Source organism: Telmatherina bonti (genome assembly GCF_933228915.1).
Source record: "Telmatherina bonti genome assembly, chromosome: 2".
NCBI classification, from domain to species: Eukaryota; Metazoa; Chordata; class Actinopteri; order Atheriniformes; family Telmatherinidae; genus Telmatherina; species Telmatherina bonti.
Window position 1 is genome coordinate 16,061,336 of NC_136620.1, and position 22,667 is coordinate 16,084,002.

The following is a 22,667-nucleotide window of genomic DNA, read 5'->3' on the forward strand; positions in this document are numbered from 1 at the left end:
TCATTAGTACAGCTGGTAGCCATAAGTTTGATGCTTTGTTGCATGTTTTTGTACTTGAACATTCCCCTGCTGTAAAGATAAACAAGTACTAAAGGAAAAAAATATTGTGAAAAAGAAAAATGTTCTGTCTGTAACCGATATCTTTGTTGTTGTAAGCATTAAGACGACCAAAAAGTAAGTTATTTTATTCTTTAATGATAATATTATTATTATTATCATTATTATTATTAATAATAATAATAATAATAATAATAATAGTAATAATAATAATAATAAGCATTAAGGTGACCAAAAAGTAAGTTATTTTATTCTTTATTTAATAATAATAATAATAATAATAATAATAATAATAATAATAATAATAATAATAGTTAATTATTAATTATTAATGGCTAATTTATTATTATTACCACTATTCTTATTATTATTATGCCAAATATCATAACTGGTATCGGCCTGAAAAAAAATCCATGAGGGTTGGGCTCTAAAATGAAGTAATCATGACATCTCTGCTACAAAACACCTGATTCTGCTGTTGACTTATATTTAATAAACAGAGGTCTATTTAGCATGTGGACGAAGCATGCACAGCCACAACAAGACCAGCTCTGTCCTCCAGGCTGACTATGCCCACTGGTTCTAAGGAAAGTTCACCTCATTGACTGACTGGTTCCTACAGGGAGGGGTTCTCACCATGTTGGTAAAGAGTGTGTTGGCAGTCTGCAGGTCTTTGCGTTGCAGGCAGGAAAACACCTGACGTAGACCCTCCATCCTCAGAACCGACAGATTCTGTTCAGGCCGGTTCTGCCTTCGCAGCACCGCCTGAGCTCTGGGGATCTGATTGGTCAACATGGATCGACTGATTATTTCCTGAAATACAAACAAACAAATCAATCATATATCAGACTCCATCATGTCTTACACTGCACACATAAAGAGAGAATTAAAGATGACTTCTTTAGGCGATACGCTTTTTTTGTCTGACGCTCAAACAAAAAGAATCATGTAAATGTCACCTCTGTTGAAAGCAGCTCCCACTCATCACCCTGAGCCTCCACCTCAACAGGAGCAGCACCGGTGTTTACGCTAACTCCTGTGGACCATGGGAATCTCTTCATGTAACTCCTCAGCTCGATCACATAGCGATCCAAGATGCTGACACACTCCTGAACATCTGAGCTCTCATCTGCCAGGCACAACATGAACATCTTCAGCTTACGGAGGTCACCACAGGACTTACAGTCAGATAAAGATGATGTCTTACAGTGAGGAGAGGAGAGCACTGAGCGGGATCTGAGTATTGATGAAGCTCATGGTGATGTTTAGCAGTTGCTCGGAGAACTGTCGGCTCTGAGCTTCACTGTTCGAATCCCTGACAGCCTGAACACAACAATTCCAATGCGGGACACAGCTTCCTGCACACCTGCACACACAGAAGGAACATAAACGTCACACTGCTAGGCTGCACAAAGTTTTTATACCGAGCTGAAGTGATGAAAGTGACTATAAACACAAACAACAAATAAAGAAGCCACTCTGTGATTATACCAGGTGTATAATCTGGTCCATGGGATGAATTTGATTAATGTGAAAATTATATAGAAGATATTAACTAATATTTTTCATAAAAGTAGATGTAATTCCTAAATTGTCCATATGAGGTTCAATGTTTTTATAGAGATGTAACAGGACATGTATCTGGATTAGGATTTTTCGGTATGCACCCTTTGGTATTAAACAGAGGCATACCCCCAATAGAAGGGTAAATGCCTTGCACATGCTTTCACCATTGCATCTATCTATCTATCTATCTATCCATCCATCTTATATAGATATATATACATAATTATATTATATATATATATATATATATATATATAAGATGGATGGATCGATAGATAGATAGATAGATAGATAGATAGATAGATAGATAGATAGATAGATAGATAGATAGATAGATAGATAGATAGATAGATAGATATAGCCTTGTACATACCGTCTTTTAGGCTCAGAGAGGAGTCTGCTGGGGCATCAGCTGCACTGACTGTTGCTGATGGGTTCAGGACATTTTCTTTGCTCTTCAGATAAAGATCTACGGTGTCAAGCTGACGATTCTTCAGCCCAGCCTGTAAAACACAGAATAATCAGGTGACGCTGGTGGTGTGTTGGTAAATCACGATAAATGAGTTTGACGGTGCGTCCCACCTGGAGGGCATGGATGGGAATGGAGCAGTGTCCCCAGTTGTTCAGGTGACAGACTGCATCTACTGTGGCTGCACTGCCAAACAACATCAATCGGCTCAGCAGATCCTGCTGGGACACAGAGAACAGGACCTGGAAGATGCCGGTCTCTGGAGATAGGAGAATGATAAGTTTGATTTTGGTTTGGTTTGTTTTTAAGAACAACCTGCTTTTCCTGAAGGCATTCAGTTTTCTATGAGTTAAACATTAAATGTAACATGACAACTTCTGTTAGCTCGAAAGATAAATATATATAAATTCAATCTGTAATGTCAGTCCCTTCCTGTTCCTGGCTAATAAAATATGCAATGACGTTCCAGAAACCTTCCTTACTCTTAAGCAGCAGTCGGTGCTGTCTCACTCCACAGCATTGCACTGGGGCTGCCTCCCCCTCTGTCTGGTGGTAGTTCACATGTCCAGACTCCAAGTCCCATAATGCCACTGTGGTCTGTCTGTTGCCAGGGGTGACGAAAGTCAAGAGCACAGAAAACTCAGAGACACTGAGCAGAGATGAAGACGAAGACTCTGGAACAGAGAAAACCACGGCTGTCCCACCGGGAGGTGCTCTGCTGTGGGTTGAAGGTGAAGCTGGGTGGGACTTAAGGTGGGGGAGCGAGAAGGCCCAGAAGGGTCTGGAAGGCTGGATGGAGGAGAAGGTAGCAGCTGTTTGGGCTCTGCTATACATGGATGTCAGATGAGCATCCCATGAGCTGCAGGAAGAGATGTAAAACAGATTTTTATCAAGCATGATCTCCTACCAGCTTCCTACCTGTCCATCTGATAGTGAATGAGAAAAAGACACGGACTGTGCTCATCAGAAAGAAACCAAGTGTAGTCCTCAGCTTTCTTTACGTCTCAGGATATAATGTCTTTTGGAAATGTCAGAGTGACTAAATGCTACTAAACACCCCAAACAAGCCATCCTGTCATCGTTAACACTACTATACTGTTACCATGACAGCCACGTCAGCCTCTCCTTGCTTTGGTTTCTGGTGTAATTATGCAACATCGCTAAAAGATGACATGAAGTGTTAGCATCATATTTTCAGTCCTAAACTGACTTGGTAAGAAAATAACTTGTGTTAACACAGTTAACTTGAAGTCTGCCTCTCGAACCCACTGTGGATTCGGGAGCAGACTCCCTTCAAACCTTTAGGATCAAGCTGAAAACCTTCCTTTTTCATGATTCTTATAGTTAGGATATGAGCATCTCCTGAGTTGGAGCCTGCATGTACGGGACCCAACTGTCCAGGTTATGCTCTTTGCTCTTATAGTTATGGGTAGTCTAGCCAACCATTACTTATGTAGCAATGGGGACGTCACCTGATGCACTAAGAAGTATCTCGATCTATTTCTCTAATGTATAAATGTATAAATTTATGACTATATTGCCATCTCTAACTTATTTCTCCTTTTTTCTGCAGGTCTTCCTGAATAAGTGCAGTTGTACATGTTGATCTGTATTTCCTGTCATCTCCACCCCAACCAGTCAAGGCAGATGGCTGCCCTCCCTGAGCCGGGTTCTGCCGGAGGTTTTCTTCCTGTTAAAAGAGAGTTTTTTTTCCTTCCCACTGTCGCCTCGTGCATGCTCAGGATGGGGGATTGGATCGAAGTCATGATTCGATGCAAGCAGTTGGTTTCTATTATAGGCTATGTATGAACTGGCCTGATGTGTTTGTTGATTCGTGCATGTAAAGTGCCCTGTGACAACATTGTTGTGAAGTGGCGCTACACAAATAAAGCTGAACTGTATGTTCGGGTTGGAACTGGAAGCAACTCTGACCTCAAATAACCAAGGATCTGTGTCAGCGTTTACCGATCATAACTGAAGGATAATCCAAGAGCTGCAAGACTGGAACTGGAGCTGGATAGGCTGTCCTGGTCTAGTGGGTCCTTCGGCCATAGAGGGAGTCTGGACTGAGGGGCAGCACACAGTAGGTGGTCTGGATACACCCTTGAAGAAAGATACATAAAGGTTTCTGTTTAATGCTTGAACCCAGGGAAGTTAGTTTCTGTCTTAATGAGGATTCATTTAAGACAATGAGGAGGAGGAGTTAAATATTTTTCCAAATACAGCTAGACCGTCACAGTCAGAAAACTTTTAGCTGGTAAACAGCAGAGCTGTCTCTGTAATCACGTCTCCAAACAGGATCAAATGGATTCGACGAGGATGCTATACTGGAGGGAACATTGGACGTAGATCCTTGTCATCCTCGTCAATATATCTTACATTGCTCCAACATTTTACTAGCATTTATAACCCTCCTGACTGGTTCCATATCTACAACCACTAATCTCCCAGAGGCTTCCTACAAAACAAGGCATCCAACTTCCAACAGTACAGATGGAGCATTGTTTCTTTTTGTCACATCAAGCAGTGACATTGGATCAACTGTCTTAAATTAATCCAGAATTTTGAGCCAACATCATGAAACTGTGAAACAGCATAACACTACAAGAACTCAGACTGCACAGACCTCAATCAAATTTTTATTTTTGACAGAGATTGTGGTTGAAGTTAGAAGCTCTAGTGGCAAAATTATCCCCATTGTAAAGAATCCTTTAAAAATGTCCTGGTTCTAGGAGGAGATCCTGATCGCACCCAAAATTGGATCACTTCCTCATCAGAAATTTCCTGAAAATGTAATCAAAATCAACCTTAACTTTCTGAGTTATGTTGCTAAGAGACAGATAAATCAACACCGCTGAAGACGTGGAATGATGATAAAAGTACAGAAGAACTGAATTTTACCTGAAGTAGTGGTTCAGATCCACAGCAACAGCTGTGTGAGACAGAGTCACAGCTACAGCTGTACTGAGATCAGCTGACACATGGAGGAGAGTGAAGGAGGAAGACGAGGAAGAGAGAATCGCATCATCCTCTGCCAGACTCAAGTAGGCAGGAAGGTCGATGTTGGCCAACAGAAGGCCATCAGGGAGGCTGTGCACAGCTGGAGGATGAGGTCAAAGAAAACCCTTCTAAGATGTAGAGCGTAGTGGAAAGACAAGCACAGAACCAATGGGAATGATGGTTTCTAACTTCAAGCACAGCTCAGAGTGTTTTCCGCCATAACTGCAAGAAAAACTGGTTTCCGCCGCAAGCTGCAGCAAAGCAGAGAAACAGACACCAGAACCAGGACTGACAGAGGCTGATGGGTTATTTAGAAAGGTTCTGTCACCGGCTTTAAACACAGCTGAACTTGACTTTTCTGAAGCTTTGGCGGTAATTACTCTGTTTCAATTGGATTTTGATGTTTTTATTATTTACTTGTTAAACAGCTGTGGTTGTTGTAAACATGCTCACCTTAACCTTAATCTCAAAACTCAACTAGATCTCCAACACCCCTGAGCCCTACCTCTTATATCATCACCAGTTTCTCAGGAACAGTTGTGCTCTATGACGTTAACTGTGATGGATGACTTACCCTTTCACTGATCTACAGACATTTCCCAGCTATTTACATCCTGTCCAGGAGGTACAATGTACGATGTAGAATCCAGCTACAAAATGTAGTGTTAATTTAAAGACTATATGGTAAATCCACAAAAATTAATCCATAATAACACCATTATTTATCATTTTTTCATGATGAAAAAAAATCACTAGCAGCCCTGTGTTGCTAATAAACTTCTATTCAGTCATATTTCAAAGTTCTGACTATTTTTTACTATTCTAATTTATTATGATGGTTTAGTTTAACAGAAGTATTTCTTTCACATCCAGCGGCTCATCTCAGTTTTGAAGATGAGCTGCTGTGGTATACTGGGTGGATAAAGTTTTATCAGGAAGGATACAGATGGTTCCAGAGGAGCTGAGGATGAACAGGGTCTCTGTGCAGACAGAGTGATGAACAGCTTTATTGCCAATGGTTGTCTGGAGGCTGCAGCAGGACAAGAACTGCAAGTCCTTCAGATCTTTTTGCCAATGCAACTGCAGCAGATATTCACCATTCACCAGCACGCAGCAGACTCTGGCCACAAATGATAAAACTCGCACCGACTGCAACTCACAGACACCTGAAACCAGATGGGCACACCATAAAGGTCACCATTAGATGTTTTTCCAGCAGCAGCTGAGTCTCTGCGGTAGCCTACTCACCCGGGTTCTGCTCTTTGACAACCTGCAGCAGACAATCTGCAGAGCATTCACACACACACAGCACAGAAGTGGGGGCAGATCGTCCTGCTTCCACCTCCAGCAGCTTGAAGTTACCCAAAGATCCCACAGCCAACAAGAAGAAGCTGGAGACACATCGACTCTGAGACGTCACCTCCTCCCAGCAGAAGCTGGCGAAGAAGAGAAAAACAGTCTTCTTGTTATTCAAGAAGCGCTTCATTCTGATAATAATCAACCAGGGATTAATGAACAATCAAACAAATGAAAAACGATGAAAAAGTGTAGGAATGTTAAACAGTGACTGTAGATATAAACACAAAAGGATGATATTTTAAAAAAAAAAATGTGTCCAGGATTTTCCATGGTTAACATGTTGGAGTTCATCATCTGTATCCAACTAGAGTATGTGTCCTGCCAGGAGTTTAATGTCATTAAGATTTTTTTTTACCAGTTTCTCTGAAAGCAGACCTCCACCTTTAAGTGTTATGGTTTTTCTCTATTTATGACACTTTTCCTTGTTTCAAACTATTTATTGGACTCAAATTACCTGAAATTTTGTTTTAAAAGCTTGAATAAGTGTAGTGTTGTAAAACATCTGACTGGTAATGGATGCTAATCCAGATAATCCAGATAAAACTGTCAACCACAATGATATCACATAATAAACCTGATCTTCATCAGGCTTTTGTTCTCTATTTACATTTAAGTGAAGGTAAATCCAAAATGATCATTTTTATTCAACCGAGTTAATTTAAGAAACCATGACTCTTTAAATGGGTCATTTTCTGTTTATTCCTATTCTCAGCATAAAATGCAAAGCAAGACCTCTGACCTGAGCTAATTAAAACAGTAATCCATGTAGACATTGAAGTCTGAAACATATGGAGATAACAAGCTAATAAACTCACTCTGCAAAAGTTCCGTCCACTGCAGCCGGATGGGCTTCTCTGTCTGCCAGGTCCCAGACCACCAGGAGCCCCTGAACATCCAGAGACCCGAGCAGGACGTTTCCAGGGCACAGTTCAGCCTTCTGGATGTCCGCTACCTCTCCACAGCGCTGGTTCTCCGGAACAACAACCACCTCTACGGAGTTACAGCGGTGACCATGTTCCACCATCTTTACAGCTCAAGGACAGCGTGCCGCCTATTGAATCGCGTGATTAACATTGTACAGAAAAGCTACTTTAAAACTGTTCTGGTGAGATTAAAATGAAACATCCACATCAAGTTAAACATTTCCGTGTCGAGTAAACAAGTCCAGGTCACGTGACCTGTCAGCTGACCGAGGCTGCCGGAAATGAGTTATGCGATAGACTGTTGCGGAAAGGAGGTTAAACAAACTCTGAGTTCAGGAGCTCTGGGTTAACTTTCTCCGAGCTGAATAACTCTGAGTTTTAGGTGCAAATAATCTGCTTTTAGTTTGTTCAATAAACTCTGAGTTTCTTTACCCAGAGAAGAACCAGAGGGAAAAGCCATCATCAATAGAGCCCCGATACCCGGATTCACCATGGCAACCACTCCACTGACAGAATGCCAGTCTGAAGGGAGAGATTTTGAGGCGAAACAGATAGCGTTTAAGATAAAATGAATTTTAAAAAAAATGAATAAATAACGAGACTTCCGTGGGTGCTGCTAAGTAGAGAGAAGCATCTTGGAGGAAATTGCTACCCGTGAAGAAGTGAAGAAGTTTGAGTCCACTTGTTCGTTTAATTTTTTTTCTTTAACTTGATTAAAACTATCATGTGGGTTAGAAGAAATATTAATCTTACTTAGAGTCTGTCCCACCTGGAAAAACATACACGTAGGAAACGGAAATTTAAGTTAAAAAAAATCTTTTAGTAAGGTAATATAATGTACTACATTATATTATACATGGACATCTATTTTATTTTCACACTGGATGATGAATCAAAATTCAGTGGTTTCTACATTTAGTACCTTAAACCCCAATAAATGCTATTTTAACCCATTCAGTACATGTACACCTTTTAAACAGACTTAATATCAGATAGCGTGTATCTAGATAATAATAATAATAATAATAATAATAATAATAACCATAAAAATAATAATAAAATAATAAATTATTTTGTAAAACATTTTTCGTGCAAGCAACACAAAGTGGATTACAAAATAAAAACTATTGAAAAACAACAAAAAATGTAATTAAAAATAAAAAAGTATATTTTTACTGAAATATTGCGGTAAATTTAATTACCACAACATGGTTTAATTTACTGTCAGCAACACGTGATTAGGCAGTTTGTCTGAATCTTTATCTGTATCCTGATAGTTTTAAACAACTTTTTCTCATAAGAAATACTTGTTGGTCTAACTTAAAAGAACGTTTATCATGAACAAAAATTATGACATTTAAATTGATCTCTTGGGTCGGGTATCTGATCGAGGATCGAAATATCTGTCTTCGATTGATTTTATCTTGAACGTGTAGTGACGTATTTGACGCTCATTGGCTGCAGCTCAAGCTACTGACCTTCCTGTAAACAGTTTCCTGTTGTACTTGGCTGTTGTTGTTTCTTTTCATTGATAAAGATCAGATTAAACGGAATGTTGCTGCCATACAGGTCCAAGTCGGTCCAACTTTAATTGGGTCACTTTATTATGGCGCTTTTCAAAGAATGGAGATAGTGTTCAGTTATTTATCGTCATCTATCAACAAGATTTTACAGTTATCTGGACTTGTCGACGGTAGTAATGTCCTAAAGAACAAAAAGATGGATGAGAAAGCATTAGAAGTGTATGGTAAGTGTGTTTAAACTGATCTGAGGTGCTGGGTGGATTCTCTTACAAAAAGGCTAATTTAGATACGTTAATACGGAAACTTTTGCTGTGAATTGATAGATTTTGTTCAGGCTTTACTCAACTTATTTTTAGAATAATGATTTATTGGAAGGTTAGGACAAGCGTGATCAAATCTGTCAGAACCACTTTAATTAAAATGAATTAACAAGCAGTTCCCTTTTCAATATATGTATAATCATTCTTTCTGTTATTGTTTGGTAGCTTTCCAGATGCATCACCTGAAAAAGTAACACAATGTTGGTATTCACTAACATTTTATTCATGTTAGCCTCCGTCACGATAGATAGATAGATAGATAGATTAGTCAGGAGTCCGACGTAAATGTAATATAAGAATGGAAAAACAAAGGCACATGCACTACACGGTTTTAAAGCACGATGCGGAGTGGAGAACACTGCAACTTGCCACTGGGCGATATTTCCACAAAACGCCGTTTTTGCAGGTAAAATTACATAGAATAAATAGAATGCAGAGTAATGTTGATTTATGAAGCAGAATATAACAAAAATGTTAGTTGCTCTGGAGCAGGTTATGTTCTGGGTAAGCAAGGCCGGATTATCCAATGGGCATTATGGGCACCCGGCCCATGTGGGGCCCACTTAGGCCAAACACCAGCAGTTTGGACATGAAACAAAATGTAAATAAAAGCCAGATAGTTACACCACAGTGTCTAGTGTATTGCTATTGGCACCACTGGCTGAGAGATGTTAGAGATGTTAGAAATGCCGTTTCACAGTGTATCATTCACAATTTTTACAATGTTATAGTGTAGATTGGGGCCCCTGGAACACTCTGGGCCCAAGGGTCTGTGCAAATTTAATCCAGCCCTGTGGGTAAGAAATCAAGTGTAAAATCACTGCCTGCTGACCAATCAGTTCTCATAAAAAAAATGGCCTGCTCATTCTGTCAGTGTTGGATCTAGAGAGCATCGCTTAGGAGAGAAAGTTTAATTGGGGACAGATGTATCCTTTTAATGAAGAAATACAGCTATTTCACTGAGCGCCTTGAAATATGTTGTTGTTCCTGTTCTTGACTTGTTCTCAAATCCATTTAGGTCACTAGGTTACCATTTAAATAATGTTGTTATTAATAAAGGTCACATGTGGCAGAACTGCAGATTCATGAATTTATGGAACCTACAACTATTTGTTCCAACACTCTTAAGGTGAAGAATTAATATTCCAGCACAGAACGTGCCCACGTGAGATGCTGTGCCCCCGAACTGAATGGAAAATTAAACATCTGTCAATGTCTGAAACATCTGTGCTGTAAAGAAGTGAAATCAAACTATTAGACTGTTGTTTGTTTATATTTTTCTGATTAATTAAGTTTGTACTCATGAACAGAAACTGCAATTTTCTGCCAGCATTCCTTCCTGACTGTTACTCTGGCAACAGTGTCACTTTTGTCCTTCATGATCTTTGACACCATTTAATTTATTTTCATAAGATGTAATCCGATCAATCCGGGACCCAGAGAAACCCAACACCCTGGAGGAGTTGGAGGTGGTGACGGAGAAATGTGTGGAAGTCCAGGAGCTCAGAGAGGATGAATACCTCATTATAATAAAGTTCTCTCCTACTGTTCCTCACTGTTCCCTGGCTACTCTCATTGGTGAGTCTCTTTGTGATCACATGACACAGAAAAACTACAACGGCTAACTGAGGTGATGATGAATACCAGTGGCAGCTAATAATTTATGTGCCATAGTAAATAAGATTCAAATCAAATCAAACTTTATTTGTATAGCACTTTTCATACAAAAGCATATTAAAGTGCTTACATGAAAAAATTAAAAACAGTTTCCCATTTAAAAAAAACCACACACACACACACACACACACACGTTACCCACATACGCACATAACCCAACACATCCCCTGACCATTAATGCCAAAATAAAAACTAATAACTAAATATAGGATTCTGTCATCTGCGTCTGGCTTGACACTGGGATTCAGGGAGAATCCTTCATTCTGGTTTGTTTAAAAGAACTCAAATCATTGTAGATATTGTGGCTGAATCATAAGAATAACTTTGGATGTTTTTGTGTGTCTCAGAGAGCAGTACCAGCCTCTTTTATCTCTCAGCTGCAGCAGATTGATCATTGTATTTTTTTTTTTTTAAATGTTTCTACAGGTCTATGTCTCCAGGTGAAGCTGCAGCGATGTTTGCCGTTCAAACATAAGGTGAGTGTCAGAGAGGGGAGACCTCATGTCAGACACATTCCTTTTAATGCGAATAATAAATTAGAGTCAGTGGGATTTATTTGCCTTCAGATGATTGGTCTACTCTGTTGCAAACTGCACCAGTACTGTTTACTACATGCTGGATGTAACATACCGCATGTTTTATGCTGCTACCTGCTGGATGCTACATGCTATATGCTACACGCTAGCACTGAGATGTGCAATTTGCCTGTTAATTATAGTTACTTTATTCTGAAAATAAGGAGCTCAAGTGAAACCATCCACCAGTAGCGAATCGCTGTACTCGTCTGACCCAAACATGCTCTCAAAGGCAGATTTTCAGATCCTGTCTGATCTTTGAAATTCTAGAAAACCTCCTTTTCATGGAGCCCTGCAGACTTCAGTTGTTTTTTCTCTTTCTCTCTTTCTTTTCAGCTGGAAATTTACATCTCAGAGGGAACTCACTCGACTGAGGAGGACAGTAAGTTTTGACTAGAGCATAGAGGCATGTCAAAGCATTTAGTGTTGGTAAAGCACCTGCAGCAGCTTGGTGTATTGATGGTTTTATCCTGTGGAGAACACAGAACAAGTAAAGTAGGTCAGTCTAGCACATAAACTGTTTTCTTTGATCAAAGTGGATGATGTTTTTTATATGTGAGAGAATCAGTCTTTATTTTGAATAAATACTCTTCTAACATCTGGAGAGGGACTCCACAGATGTCCTTTCTGCTGTCCAGTCATCCTCTGCTTCACCTCCAGTTCAGTTTTACTCATGAAAAGATGTCCTGTCTTCCTCTTGCAGCCCTTTTCCTTTTGTTCAGACGTAGGCCTGTCGCAATAAGACAATTAATCGCATGATGAGAAAAAATTTGCACAATAAGTTTCCCAAACGTAATCCTATTGATTTGGCTTTCTTTTCTCTCTCGAGTGCCACATTTGTTTTAAGACAATGTGAGCTAAACATGGCAATACAACAAGCTTCCATCTGCACATAAAACACTATCATCAACTTCACTTTTCCCAGCTGGGAAAAAAAAAAGACCTGAACAAACAGGCTATCTCCATCTTCCCGACAGTCCACAATAACTGGGGTGTTTAACAGATTAAATACCAAAAGGACAGTACAACATAGTCTGCACTCAGACAGCGTGGTTGATAAAGCGATGCTGCCCTTTAATATTGTTAAAAAGGCAACATTTTTAAAAATGTTGCAAACATTTCACAGCCAGTATGAATCGCCTGGATGAACAAACATGTTACAAACTGCATTTCCACAACTTTACAATTACATGAAAAATGACATACTGAAGGCGATCAAAGACATTCAATTTTACCTCTGGTCAAGTCCAAACATGTCCCCTTATATGAGCTTGAACAGACTATGTAACTGTGTTACATGGTGTTTAGAGACCATATGTTCCAGATAACCACATTGCCAAAACCACAGGAGAAATCCGGATCTGTTTTAGCAGACTGGGAACTGGATGAGCATAAACTAGTCTGCATATCGAGCAAAATGTTCTTTAGAAATTAAAGTATGTTGATCTTTAAAAGGGGGTACTTGCCTTATTATGGCTTTATTGTTATTTTAGTTGAAAATTGTCTCGAAATGACAACAATTATCGCTTAGCGCAATATTATCGTCGTAATTTCTGAGACAATTAATCGCATGGTGAAATTTGTTACCGTGACAGGCCTACTCAGACGTCTTATTTTTTAAAGGTGATTCTCTCAGATTTTTCCTCAAAATGAACAATTCTATCAGAGGTCCTCTAGCCAATAGATTTCCAGATAGGATGTTAACTAACATCCTCATTACTTTGCCTTTTCATATTATGTCCTCTCCTGGTCCTTAGCATGAAGCCAGAACTTCTGCTGGTTAAATGACAGGATTGATGGAAAAGTACGAAGAAGTACCGCGCTGACACACTGTTGAAGACAAATGATGGTTAAAATAAACCATCACCTGTGAGGACACGTGTAGCACATGTTAAAAGTAAAGACAGGGAAATCCTCTGTCAGATCACTAAGCACACCTGTTGGAGAAGGAGGGATTTATTACACCTTTAATACAGATTTATAGGACTAGATTTATTACATTGTACAGCTTTATGACATCAAACCTTATGCTTTTATTTATTTACATGAATCCTGAAAGTGAATTGATGCCTGCGTAACATACCTCTGTCAGGAGACAGTTTAGATCTATCTTATGCTCTCACCCACTTCATGTTTCTTTAACATCAATATTGACGTTGTTTAGTAAATAGCAGATAATGTTTTATAAGAGGAAAATAATCCATAACTATGAATATTTTATAAAGAATGAGGTGATTAGATACAGTTGTTCGATTTCCTGATGTCACACATTTTCAGTGATTGATGGGTAGAAACTTTGACTTCTGGACAGAATCATCCAGCAGTTTGGCAGCTGATACTTGGTCCATTACTTAATGATGCATAACGCCCCTTCTGATGATAGACAACTATGGAATTCCCTCGTAGTAGGCGTTTATATCAAACTGTAATCGTTTGCTGTTACTCGTGAACTCAGAAAAATAATCTAAAGCTGTTTGTCCTCCAGTTAATAAACAGATCAATGACAAGGAACGAGTGGCGGCCGCCATGGAGAACCCCAACCTCAGAGAGATTGTGGAGCAGTGTGTGACTGAACCAGATGACTGACCGGTTCTTCATATGTCCATGTCCACAACATTGTCTACGAATGAAAAGACAGAATGGAAGCTGGAATAAAACACTGTTAACTTCCTCATCGTTCATTGTGGAAAATGTGCTGCAAGACAGCTGGATGATGAGATGTCTTCTGTCCCATTTCCATTCGTCCTCCATCCCTGGTCCAAAAATCACTTTGTGGAAAGATCTTCCCCTTGAAACTTTTATTTAAATGTTTTCCTTTTTAGACATAAAGTGAAATGTATCATTGTATGTAAAACTTATCAGATAAAAGTAAGTCTGAACTTTGAGAGGAAGCAATTATTTTCAGAGGTGATTTTCTAATACAAAGGTGAAATATATTAAAAATAATCAAATGTTTGAGGTTGTGTGTGAGTTGTGTATCATGCAAGACTTTAAAAAACATGAGATAAAAGAGACGTCCCAGCCGTTGACAGACTAGCTCACACTTCTAGCTTCCTCTCCTCCTGGTCAGATTGTGTTCTTCTTCATGATTATCATACTGGTACAGTATTCATCAGCATTATAGACGAAAGTTAGATACTAGATAATGAAGTCATTTATCCAAATTACTGATGTTTTCTGACATTTTTTGTGCTTTTATTAACATCAGAAACTATGCTTTTTATAAACGGGTGGGAAAATATAAAGAATTAAGACAAAGGAGATAATGTATAGTCTTTACCTTTGCTAAATACAAACACAGCTTGCCGATCACCCCCCCCCCCCCCCCCCCCCCTTTTTTTTTACACACACACACACACACATAGTTGTCTGTAAAAAGACAGTCACAAAGTCAAACAGACAAAATAAATGGCAGTGTCGGCAAGATGTTTAAAAATGTAAGTTTAAGTAAAAATAAAAGTGAGGGGAGTGGAAATAAAGGAATCCTTCCAGTACCAAATCAACCTGATCATTCACGGGGAAGGTCCAGCTACGATCCAGGTTTATTGTACACACAGAACTTGGTTTTTCCAAGGCTGGAGAGGACCACAAATTTCAATCAAAATGTCAGTGTCATGTCATACTGTATTTAATTTTCTCCAAGTAGTCTGTCAACCAGGCATTAGGTGAATGAAGTTTAGGGTTTTTTCCAATTGAGATGCATCTGACAGTTGATTCGACCCTGCTGCTAAAGCAACCAGGGCCTTTAAGATCAAAATGGCAATGCTGGGAGTAATAGGTTGATAAGGAGCTCTTGATTATTAAAGAAGAACCAAAGACAAGACCACTTCAGAGAGGAGAAAAACGTACATGTATGATTTTCAGAGGAAACAGCACCTACTGTATGTCACCTGTGTTAAATATTAAATTAAGCCTCATTTTTGAGAGGCGTACTCTGCGAACATCTTTAAGATGGATTAACTTTAGACTGTGATATGGGGAAGTAGCATTATTCTTCCCAGCGCTTCATTCTACCTTTCTGTTCCAGATGTGGTGCCCAGCTCACCTTCCTAGATGCTGGTAATTTACAATCTGAAGAGAGGGCCAGGATAACTATTAGGGAAAATGGTTTGTTGTGATTCTGCTGCACATATTTTTAAGCAGGCAACATGACTGTGCTCAGACCTGAGTGAACACTGCAAACTCACTCAGTTGCACACTTATTCACCTGCACAACAAAAACAGTTTGGCGTGAAACTTGGTTTTTGCTGAGAATCTGAGACATTCATCAAAGGAGTTTTATTTGGTTCTGGCTTTATGAACAGAGTAAAAAAAGAAACTGCTGCATAGAAAAGAAAAGATGCTTAAGTTATTATCTCAACAGCTCATCCAGGTATCATGTGATCCAGCTGTTAATATCCTGCTGCTCCTCTTTATTACTCAACACAAAGAAGTTGTAGATTCACTGCAGCTGAGTGGAGAACAGCCTCCCGCTGTATATTCCTCTGCTGCACTGTTCATGTTGCCATGGATACTATGATGCACAACAATTGTGATGAGGAGAAATTCTACCACCCATCCATCAATCAACAGCAGGATCCTCTGTTCTTCAGCAGCTGATTGAGGATGCTGTTCTTCTTCAGAGCTCTGAGACTAGAAATGTCCTCTGCTATAACAGGGACGTCCTCTCTGCGCTTTGTCTCGTCACCACTGTCTTCGTCGCTGTCAGACAACGTACACAGCAGAGCGTCATTCTCATACGTGGGGAAGTAATACCTGCAGAAAAGGAAAACGGTTTTACTCAGATTTGGAACTTTGTCTAATAATATTAATGGATCAGGTTTATATAGCGTTTTTCCTGTGTGTTGAGTTTAGCAGGAGCCAGAGCATCAGACAGTTTTAGGACAAGCCAAGCCATAGGACGGGTTTAAGACGAGACGGGACATGAGACAGTTTAAGGGCAAGCTAGAACATGAGATGGTTTGTGATGGTTGTGATATGTAGAGCATATAAATGTATGATGAAGGGGGACATACTGAGGCTGGTCCCAAACAGACATCTCTGGCAGTTTCATGACGTGGTCCTTCGACACGATGTGATGCAGGACATCATCTCTGCCGTCAAACTTCTTCTGGCAGCCGTAGCAACGACTCTGGTGGATCTCCCGCCGGATAAAGTTCACCAGCTTCACTTGTTGGTAGAATCTGAGGTCTGAGAGGGAAGACACCAGAGAACAGCGTTGATCCTCACACCCATACCCAAACTATCCGACTGTTTACTGCCCAAAATCAGTAAATCTGATCAGTGATCTGTTTGATCAGCTGGGACATGACACAGTACACTCTGACTCAGAATTCAGATCAACATCCTGAATTTAGCTGATAAATCATGTTAAAATCTTTTCAGAGAGACATTGATCAGGATCAGCTGGACAGGATGGGACCTTCAGAAGGACTGGGATATTTAACTGGAAGGCTGTGTTGTTTTAGTGTACATGGGAGGATAAGTGAGTCATTCACAAACATCTGGAAGTTGTGGGAATGCTCATATGAAGCACTGCTGATCTGGAATCAGTCTACTTACTCAGGTCTGTCTTCAGCTTATGGAGATCAAAGCCGTGAGATTCCTGCAAAACAACCACAGTTAGAATTCAGATATTTCAACTGGTGATGACACACAGGTGTGTTTTCCTGTCAGAGGCAGCACATTTGAATTAATTTTTCCCCATCTGGTTTTTCAACCTCAAAACGTATATGTTTCTGTACTACATAGGTCTGTGTGTGTGTGTATATATATACACATATACACATATATATATATACATATATATATATACACATATACATATATACACATATACATATATACATACACATATACATATATACACATATACATATATATATATATATATATATATATATATATATATATATATATATATATATATACACACACACACACACACACACACACACACACACACACACACACACACACACACACACACACACACACACACACACACTAGACTTTCTGTGTCATGGTTGTTTAGCGTTTCAAACACCAGATCGCCATTCTTTCATTGTGTCACACCATGGGGTAAAGGTTTGTCTGCGATCCGACAACCCATAACCAGGCAGAACAGTGAAAGTTCGTCAGCGACATGTCTGGTAAAAGTCCAGCTCAAATTGTGTAGTCTGACAGAGCAGTGTTTCTTAATCCTGGTCCTCGGGGCCCATTGCCCTGCATGTTTTAGTTCCTACCAACTCCAATACACCTGATGCAGATTAACTCAACTGCTTGCCAAGTTCTATGAAAACCTGATAATGAGCCATTGATTTGAGTCTGGCGTGTTAAATTCGGGTTACCTATAAAACGTGCAGGGCAGTGGCCCCGAGGACCAGGATTAAGAAACACTGTGATAGAGGCATTAGTGTATGCGTCACTGATGAGTGAACCAAACTGACTTTCAGCTTTTGTTAAACTTAGGGTGTTTAAATCTCATGTGACCTGTCTTTACCTTCATGTGCGTGTAGATCTGATCCATGGTCTCTGACTGCTGGTCACAGAACAGACACACAGCTGAAACTGGATGGGCTCTCCAGTCTGACCAGTCTCTGTGGAGAACAGACATGTCAGTCAGTTGGGGGAAAACCTGTAAGGAACCGAGACCGTCAAACATCTAATCTGAAAGTGTTGAGGAAAAAAAAAAACCAGATGGGTGTTCACAGACATAAAACTTGATCCCTGAAGCTGCTGCTCCGGATACTCACTCATCATCATCATCAACCATCTCACGGTCATCTTCACTTTGAACCTCCTCCCAGGTTTTCCCCAGTTCCTGATGAGAACAAACAACAGTGTTGCTTATTTTAAATCTCAAATGTCTCCATGCATTTCAGACACTAAACATAGGAAAAGATGCAAAAACACAAAGACGTTCACAGAAATAAGACATGATCTCCTCTAAAAATAATGTACAAAATCTTTGCAGATGGTGTAAAATTATATTTACATCAAGATCCTGGTGGGAGGCCACTGCTCTAATAGATCAGTTTCTCTACCAGGTTAACTGTTCAGGTAATTAAACAGCACATTAAAGTTGAGATATTTTGGGAATGATTTGTTTTGGGGTTATTTTTAACATCACAGAAACCTGGAATTTTACAAGGGGTGTACATTTTCTATCCTACGTAATGCCTAGATCAGACCACACAATTTGAGCTTGATTTTTGATATGTACACACATGCACCTGGATGACATTGAAGAATGAAAATAGTAAAGTAGTCTGATCCAGGCATGAGTGTGCCATCTTTATTTACCAGATAGTTGATGACATAGAAGCGGTCGTATTCCCGGTTGTTGGCGTTGATTCTTCTGTGAGCTTTTTTTCTCATGTGATCCTTCAGCGTGGTTTTATCCCGAAATGTTTTCTCACAGTACAAACACTGCAGACTGATGGAGAACAATTTTATGACAACACAGAACCATTTGTGGATTAGAAAGGGACACCCTTACTGTAAAAGAAAACAAACTTCCTGTCCAGGCAGACCCCTGAATAACCAGGGTCTGGTTTCCATAGTGTTAGTTTATCTGTTAGTTTGCAACATAACTCGAAAGCAGATTCACCAACAGATTTTGATTAAATTGTCATGAAATCTTCTAAATGAAATAGAGAAGAAGTGTATATTTTTTCATGTAATCTGGATCACTGCCCTGGATGAAGGAATTTTCAAAAGCCATCTTTACAGGCAAAAACATGGGGGAAGTGAGCTGCCAAATAGCTATCAATCATGTCAATGCTGACATTACGCCTTGGATTCTTTCTAAATACTTGACAATTTGTTGGAATCATTATGTGATTGGTGAGTGAAAAATTTATAATATTAATGTTTAAAAACTATGGTTGTTGTATAGATCCCAAAAATATGATGGCTCTTTACGGTAACATGGCTCTTTACGGTAACAATAGCAATAGTCTGTTGGTGGTTTTTGTGAAGTTCTCAATGTTTCTTGTTCGGAGCTCCTTCCCAACGTGACAGCAGATAGACATACCAGCATACTGTCGCTGGCTTTGACTCAAATCTTTTTCTAGCCTTGATACTGTCGGTATCAACATAACTGTATGACATGGATCATTTTCTATCAAAAACCAATGGAGCTGGTGAGTTTGAAGATGGTGGAGCTGGTGAGATGAGTTTCATCCAGATGGACTATAATTTGTTGCAAAGTCTGGTCTCAGTGGGACCTACAGTCTGGTTTCTGATGGTGTAGAGGTGCTGACTGGTTTGGTCTTACCTGTCCAGTTTGTTCTGCAGCGTTTCCAGGAACTCGTTGCAGTAGACAATGTTGTCTGGCAGCCCGATGCTGAACGAATGTTCTCGGGCCATATGGTTCAGCAGACTTGACCTAAAAACACAGTGAGCAAGACGTCTCTAGAAATATCTCAAAATAAAGATTTTAATTATAAATATTTACAACCCAATCTGCTAAAAAAAGCGGCGCCGATAACCAGAGACTGATGGATTTATTTCCAGGTAAAGAAAGATCCTGTGAGAATTTGAACTGGTCATGTGTGGGCCTACTCGTTACCTATGACTTGCCCGTGGGTCATCTCAGCTCATTTGTTTTTACCACTTGCTATTTCCACTCTGTTTCAAGCAGAGTAAACATTGGTTTGGTTGTAGAGGACAGGCAAGATTAGTTTATATATGCAGGACCCATTAAAAATCCAACCCAGACATCACTACTACTGGAAGGCTCAGTCCCTTCCTCTTCAGACTCATATGTGGTCCTCAATCATCCTGTCTGAAGTCTTAAACATACATTTGATGGAACACAGGACCTCTCTTAGAATCTGGTCATTTATTTGGTTTCCAGGGTTCTTGGGAGCCTCAAACTTGTGTTACCTATTTCCAGTGAATTCCTCACTGCAGAACATACAGAGGCGATGGAAGCTGTGGTCATCTCTCTCCCTTTGCTGCTGTTCAAGCACCTCTTCCTGCAGAACAACGGAGAAATTATCACAAAACCAGAGATTCTTTATTCAAACCTAGGTCGAATCTGCACAGAATGATACAAAATGTCATCAGTGAGACTAACTCCTGATCATAAAGGAGCAAGAGGTGAACTACTGACTGCTGAGTTTTCAGTGACATCTGTGAAACTTTGCATACATCACAATGCACTGTAAAGTTATGCAACTTGGATGGATGGACGAGTATACTGTATTTATAAACAAACAAACAAATAAATAAATAATCACTATTATAAATATTGTTTAGTATTTACTGGTTAAACATGGGTATGAAACAAAGACTTTAAAAATGGGTACATGTTTAATACTGAATGTTTAAGAAAAGTTATTTTCTGCAACATGAACCAAAACAACAACAAAACAGAAGCTAAGTGTGTGTTTTGGATCCATGTTGTAGAAATAGAAGCAAATCCAGATATTTCAAGTTAAATGTCAGCAGTAGTATTAGAGTCTCACCAGTCGTTTTTGCTGGAGCTTCTCTCTAAGAATTCGGTCCTCTGGAAGGACATCACACAGCAGAAAGTAGTGTTCTTCTTTCTCTGTGGAAACAATGAGTTATTAACATCTTTTCTATACTTCCACCTTTTTTCAGAAACTGGATCTTTAAACAGTCATCAGATATTCTTTACTTATAATAAACACAATATGATGAGACGTCTAATAAGAATGAAATATTTTCTAGTTTTAGTCTGCAATGTTTTGTCCCAAGTTTACTCACCAGCTGAAGTGGTCTTGATCACACTGCAGAAATCTGTGACTGGCTGCTCCAGAAATCTTCCCTTCCAGTACAGCATGTACCTGATGTGGGACAGAAAACACCACAGCCCAGCCTCCATTACAACATGTAGCTGCCAGGTACTCAAAATGATCTTAAAATTAATTTATATCTCTCCTGAATCAGTTTTACAAATGTGCATCAATAATTATATTGGCAAAAATTTAAATAGATTACATCACGGGGGGTAATAAATATTCAGCACAATGTGATCTACAGTGGGCTGGACCAGTTAAACAACAGGAAATTAACCGAAAAAATTACAATTCCACATTTTCCCTTTGTTTAATACAAAGAAGTAGACATATGTTGTTAAGATGTTTACAGTTCAAAATGATCATTTAAAAACATTATTAACAACCTGAAATTTCTGGAGAAAAATAGGTGAAGTTTCAAAAACCTTTCATGTCATACACAATTACATGTTGACTCCAGTTTACATATCATAATGTAAGATGATAAACTTGTGAAAAAGTTAATGTACTTTGGCAGGTCTGCAATGAGTTTGATGTCAGCGATGACCAGTTTATGGTCGAGCAGCAGGTGTCTGAGGAGGAAGTCTTTCTGTGGTAGAGGAACAGACTCAGAACAGAACAGACACACCAGCATTTCGCCACTGGGATGCTGCAGACTGGGAGTACTGGAGTTTCCAGGCTGATGCTCTGGAAAACACAGTGGTTCCAATATCCGGTCCTCACCTGAAAGGAGACACAACTTCTGATTATTCAACACAAATTAAACCCCAAACAGATGTGTATGTTACTGAGAAATAAATCTAAAGAAGACATTTACAAGACTTATTTTCCAAAAAGTCATGATAATGCTTGGTCAGGAGTAAACAAGGAGTAATAAACAGTCACGGACTTTAGTGACTGAAACACAGCTGAAAAATTGTCTACACTAATAGTTTAAAAAGAAGACCAACAGCATAGTCAAACCGTCACAAGTCTTCAGGACACATGGAGTATCTGAACTGTCTGCAGTCAAATTATCAGAAGAAGAAACAATTCACTAAATGTTAGAACAGATTCAACAGCAGACCATCATCTGTGTCAAGATGGTAGACACGGAAGCTTCACGGACGCTTCCAGATGTTTCTTATGCTTTTTTGCGACAGAATCTGGATGTAACATCAGAAAAACTTAACGTATTCCAGATAATTTGTTCAATTTTAACATACCACTGGACTTGCTTGTGTCGCTGGCGGCCATGTTGCGTGTCACGTGATCAAAACAGCGCATCACAGACCTTGCAAACGCGCTCCTCCAGAGTCCTTCACATGGTGAAGTACTGCCGAAAATGAACAGCTGTCAAAGTCAGAAATGTTTGGAAGTGTCGGTAGCTTCATGAACCATGTGACTTCCGCATCCCAGTCTTTCTATGGAGCGCTATGAGAGTGTCGC

The 22,667-nt window shown here is 39.5% G+C and overlaps 3 protein-coding genes across 3 annotated transcripts in view; 1 reads left to right on the forward strand and 2 right to left on the reverse strand.

Moving 5' to 3' along the window:
- spg11 (SPG11 vesicle trafficking associated, spatacsin) overlaps positions 1-7,562 on the reverse strand; it is a 28,401-nt gene extending 20,839 nt beyond the window's left edge. Inside the window, 14 exon segments of the mRNA XM_079260903.1 lie at positions 694-870; positions 1,017-1,186; positions 1,265-1,289; positions 1,291-1,380; positions 1,382-1,411; positions 1,413-1,423; positions 1,997-2,126; positions 2,206-2,351; positions 2,575-2,951; positions 4,058-4,195; positions 4,994-5,192; positions 6,037-6,258; positions 6,341-6,528; positions 7,267-7,562. Of these exon segments, the coding sequence (XP_079117029.1) occupies positions 694-870; positions 1,017-1,186; positions 1,265-1,289; positions 1,291-1,380; positions 1,382-1,411; positions 1,413-1,423; positions 1,997-2,126; positions 2,206-2,351; positions 2,575-2,951; positions 4,058-4,195; positions 4,994-5,192; positions 6,037-6,258; positions 6,341-6,528; positions 7,267-7,475 (2,112 nt within the window). The 5' untranslated portion in view covers positions 7,476-7,562.
- A 1,335-nt stretch (positions 7,563-8,897) lies between these two features.
- Positions 8,898-14,331, forward strand: ciao2a (cytosolic iron-sulfur assembly component 2A). The gene is made up of 5 exons (XM_079252929.1): positions 8,898-9,121; positions 10,631-10,795; positions 11,321-11,370; positions 11,806-11,851; positions 13,955-14,331. The coding sequence occupies exons 1-5, from the start codon at positions 8,998-9,000 to the stop codon at positions 14,053-14,055; spliced, it is 486 nt and encodes a 161-aa protein (XP_079109055.1). The 5' UTR covers positions 8,898-8,997; the 3' UTR covers positions 14,056-14,331.
- A 1,410-nt stretch (positions 14,332-15,741) lies between these two features.
- Positions 15,742-22,639, reverse strand: znf277 (zinc finger protein 277). Its single transcript, XM_079247764.1, has 12 exons — positions 22,445-22,639; positions 21,749-21,962; positions 21,208-21,287; positions 20,946-21,028; positions 20,362-20,453; positions 19,751-19,861; positions 18,775-18,907; positions 18,225-18,292; positions 17,972-18,068; positions 17,032-17,074; positions 16,485-16,659; positions 15,742-16,224 (listed from the first exon to the last, which is right to left on the reverse strand). The coding sequence occupies exons 1-12, from the start codon at positions 22,503-22,505 to the stop codon at positions 16,035-16,037; spliced, it is 1,347 nt and encodes a 448-aa protein (XP_079103890.1). The 5' UTR covers positions 22,506-22,639; the 3' UTR covers positions 15,742-16,034.
- Between the last annotated feature and the right edge of the window lie 28 nt (positions 22,640-22,667).